This window comes from Triticum aestivum, chromosome 6D (genome assembly GCF_018294505.1).
Source record: "Triticum aestivum cultivar Chinese Spring chromosome 6D, IWGSC CS RefSeq v2.1, whole genome shotgun sequence".
Taxonomy (NCBI): Eukaryota; Viridiplantae; Streptophyta; class Magnoliopsida; order Poales; family Poaceae; genus Triticum; species Triticum aestivum.
This window is the reverse complement of record NC_057811.1, coordinates 299,560,742-299,564,699: the sequence shown is the minus strand read 5'-3', so window position 1 is coordinate 299,564,699 and position 3,958 is coordinate 299,560,742. Positions and strand designations below refer to the sequence as shown.

General features: G+C 42.6%; 1 protein-coding gene across 1 annotated transcript; it reads left to right on the top strand.

Annotated features, from left to right (window-relative positions):
* The first annotated feature begins 1,135 nt into the window (after window positions 1-1,135).
* Window positions 1,136-2,161, top strand: LOC123142591 (putative cyclin-F2-1). The gene has a single exon (XM_044561439.1). The coding sequence runs from the start codon at window positions 1,136-1,138 to the stop codon at window positions 2,159-2,161; it is 1,026 nt and encodes a 341-aa protein (XP_044417374.1).
* Window positions 2,162-3,958: the final 1,797 nt, after the last annotated feature.

Genomic DNA, 3,958 nt, shown 5'->3' with positions numbered 1-3,958 from the left:
GGCCACCCGAAGCGCCGTCAGACGGGGTTAACTCAAATTTATCAAATCTTCGTGGACAGCATTCTCCAATGAAAGAATGATCAAACTCAGTTTTCTTAGTTTCTTGCAAGCATACAATTGAACAGTTTGATTCATGATACACAAATTTCTCCCAGCACAGCGAATCATCAAGAACCGCAAGTTTAGACCTAGGTCCAAGATGATCTTGTGGAGCATCAGTGACTACTCCATAGCACCAGTTGATTGATATGCTTCAGTCATGCTCTTTACATCATTTGGACTCTTTCATGTGTTTGAATTTGAATAATTTTAATTGTGAACTTTAAATTTGTAATATTCATGAATTGTGTGAACTTTGATCTTAAATTCAAATTTATTATGTGTGCAAATATCTAGTTGAAATGTAGTCCATACACACAAGCTTAGCAAACTTGACGAAGAGTATTTTTTTAGGGAGTTAAGTTTTAGGGGTTCGGCTAGGAACCATTTTTTTTAGGTACAGGAACTAATTTTTTTGCTGAGCAAATATAAGAAGTGAAAGTGTAAGGTGCAGTTTGAGGTGTTTAATTTGAAGGAATCTGCTAGATATGCTCTGACTTTTTTGAAGTGTTTTCTTCTGTTGAATGTCGCACGGTGCATGCTTTGTACTCCAATTTAATATAATATCATGTTGAGATGTTGTAGAGATATAGCCGATGTCATTGCATTACGGGTCCTCTTTTGAGAGTAGTCTCATTGCAATGATGGAAAAACGTTTCGTAATATACTACGTAGCGATGCGCTGTGCACGGCAAAATAACCACCAGACGCCAAGAACGAACAAGATATGTCCTCTTAATTTCAACCAGGTCATCATGGCGAGGCGCCGAGATCGCCCGTTGTTGTGCGGCTACACGATCTTGTTAAGAAGGAAAGAAACAACGACGAAATAAATAATAAAGAAAGAAAAAAGAAAAAGGAAAGAAACGCATAGGTAAAGTCGGATTACTGGACCCAGTGAGCGACGCACGCGGTTTCCAGTTGTCATGCAGCCAATCGGGCGCAACGTCGCGTTCCTCGGTAAATAGCCAGGTCGACGCCACGCACCCTGCATTCTTGCATCCACCATCGTGTGTCTCCATTCTCCTTCCCGGCAATGGATCTCATGGATCCCTTCACCTCCGAGCTTCTTTCTGGCCCTCCTATCCCCGTCGCCTTATCAGCCAGCAGCGCCGACACGACGGACATCGACGACTACCTCCGCGCCATCAATGCTCTTCCGGCGCTTCGAGCCGCCGACCACTACTCCGAGGCGGCCTTGGAGGAGCCCGTACCATCCCTGCTCCTGGAGAGCGCCGTCCCGGTCTCTGATACCACTGAATCCAACAACTCGGCCACGCGTCCGCTGCTCTCCGACTACGACGCCGACTTCGACTTCAACCTCCGCAAGCAGGAGATGAACGTCGAGGAGCCGCCGTTGCCGCACTACCTGAAGACGGTGCAGGGGGATCGGATGAGCCCGTCGATGCGCGCCAACCTTGTTATCTGGATGGAGGAGTTTACTCAGTACTACGGCCTGGCCCCCGGCACGCTTCACCGTGCCGTCTCCTACGTCGACCGCGTCCTGTCGGAAAAAACCTTGCCTGCGGCTCACATGGAGTATGAGCTCCGTCTACTGGGCGCCACGGCCGCCTTCACCGCCGCCAAATATGAGGAGCGGGACACCATATTCAAGGTGAACGCCGCGAAAATTGCCGACGACTGTGGGTTCGCCAACAGCAGGGAGGTGATCGACATGGAGTGCAAGATGTTGGCGGCGCTCAGGTACGAGCTCAGCGGGCCAACGGCTTACACTTTTGTGGACCACTTCACCAGGTACAGTAATGGAGAGAGCGACCTGGAGGTTCAGAAGTTGGCGCATCTGCTCGCCGAACAATCGCTGGTCGACTACACATGCCTGCGGCTCATGCCATCGGCCGTGGCGGCGTCGGCGGTCTTTCTCGCCAGGCTGATCTTGAACCCAATGGCGAGCCAGGTTCGAAAGTGGAACAGGGAATTCACGGAGCTGACAGGGTACAAGCCCAGGGACCTCATCCTTGGCATTGAGTCGCTGTACATGATGAATCCCGATCCTCGCTTTGCGATCTTGTCAGCTTTTTTGCAAGAAGAACAAGAATTGTAATGGGAGATTTAGTGGCGGAGAACCAGTTGCATGATTGAATCCTGAGTTGTTAAATAATGATGCTCAGGTGTACAATTGGCAAGCTCCCTTTGAATTGTGGAATTATATACCCTATGCCGACGGCTACCAGATTCAATATTTCAATTGTACGAAATTGTCAAAGAGTAATTTAGGTTGTCCATTTTTTTCGCATACAAAAATCTAGAAGTTAACCTATAAGTTTAGTTTTGATTGTGCATAGTATGATGATGCTTCAGGTTATGTATGGAGTCGTCGTCTGATGGCTTGTTGCATTTTGAGAGCTGCCATGAGAGTGAAGATAGGTACCTAGCTAGTAAAAGGCTTCCCGTATTCAGAAAAGTAAAAGGCTTCCCAAGGCGGAAATGCCTAACGGAGTTCGAGCTCCATGGAGCCCTTTATTTTGAAAACTTTAATTCAAAATATTAAGTTTCAAAAATCTCTCAAAAAAAATACACATACATATGGATGTATACAACTTGTCTGCGAAGTATCATGAGGAAATACTGTTTTATGCAAGCTACATAAAAAATAACAAGCCACGTATTTCTAGCACATGTACTATTCCATATAAAATTACATGATTTTGGTTTTTTTGTACAGGCCACATAAAAACGTATTTCATGATGAAATTCACACACATCCAGTATGCATCTATAAATACTTGTGTATTTTTTAGATTTTTTTTTGAAACTTAAAAAATTCACATACATTCAGTATATACAAATTTAGGCTTCATGGAGCCCGAGAGCAAAAAATCAATTATCTCCCAAGGTTCCTTTGGACAAAATAGTGAAAACATAAAGACACCTAGTCAAAGTGAGGTGGGATTCTACCCATAAAAGGGTGTCGTAAAATGACCTAGCAGCAAGCCCAAACAGAGCTTCTGAATTTGCATGATAGGTGAAATGTGGTCTTGCATGGAAAGAACCTAATGGGACATAATCTACTGAGTCAACAAGCATACGAATGTATCTTCTGAAGCAATAGGTTTTCCCTACTATTTTAACCGCAAAAAATGAATCATTTGTACTATATTTCATAGGAATTCCAGTATCCACTCTAACCTCTTGGAGAAATCATGTGTTTTACCTATGATGCAATCAAACGAATGCAATTCATGGCGGATTAGAATGGGCATGAAATTCCAATCATGTGTTTTCCCTATTCATACGTGTTTGCAATTATGTGAATCTAAGTGTCCCTTATATGTAAAAGATATTTATTACATACATACGAAATAGTTTTTAAAAATGTCTAAGAATAGTCTCTTTTTCACTGCGTATTTGCCGTCAAGTGACTGCCATTAGTGTTTTTAGGAGAATATTATTATTTAGCCCATTTAAACAATTTACTCAATATTTTACTATTTTGAACATTAAATACCCTTTTGACACGACACAAACATAAGAAAATGCTATGGCATAGTTGTATAATTTTATTAAATGCTGCAAATATCATCTCGATCTTTTTGTCCTTGATATTTTGGGGGTGGGAGATAGGGAGAAGAGGAGAGGACTATTTTTTTGGATCACCTTTGTCATTCTTTTGGAGTAAGATGGAAGGTCTATGAAACATTTCCTTAGGGTTCATTATATCATTAATGACCTATTAGTGCGAAATTGCCGAAAAATTCTATATACTGAACCAACTGAGTTTGCCGCTTCCCTACATTGGCTATAAATGTGAATCAACGAATGACCAGTACTAATCAAAGTTATTCATATTGATACACAAAACTCACTAAAAGTTGTTTTCTTCTACTGAATGTCTCAAGGT

Bases quoted from the DNA above. Each gene is read 5' to 3' on its own strand.
- LOC123142591 (XM_044561439.1), top strand. From the start codon at position 1,136: ATGGATCTCATGGATCCCTTCACCTCCGAGCTTCTTTCTGGCCCTCCT.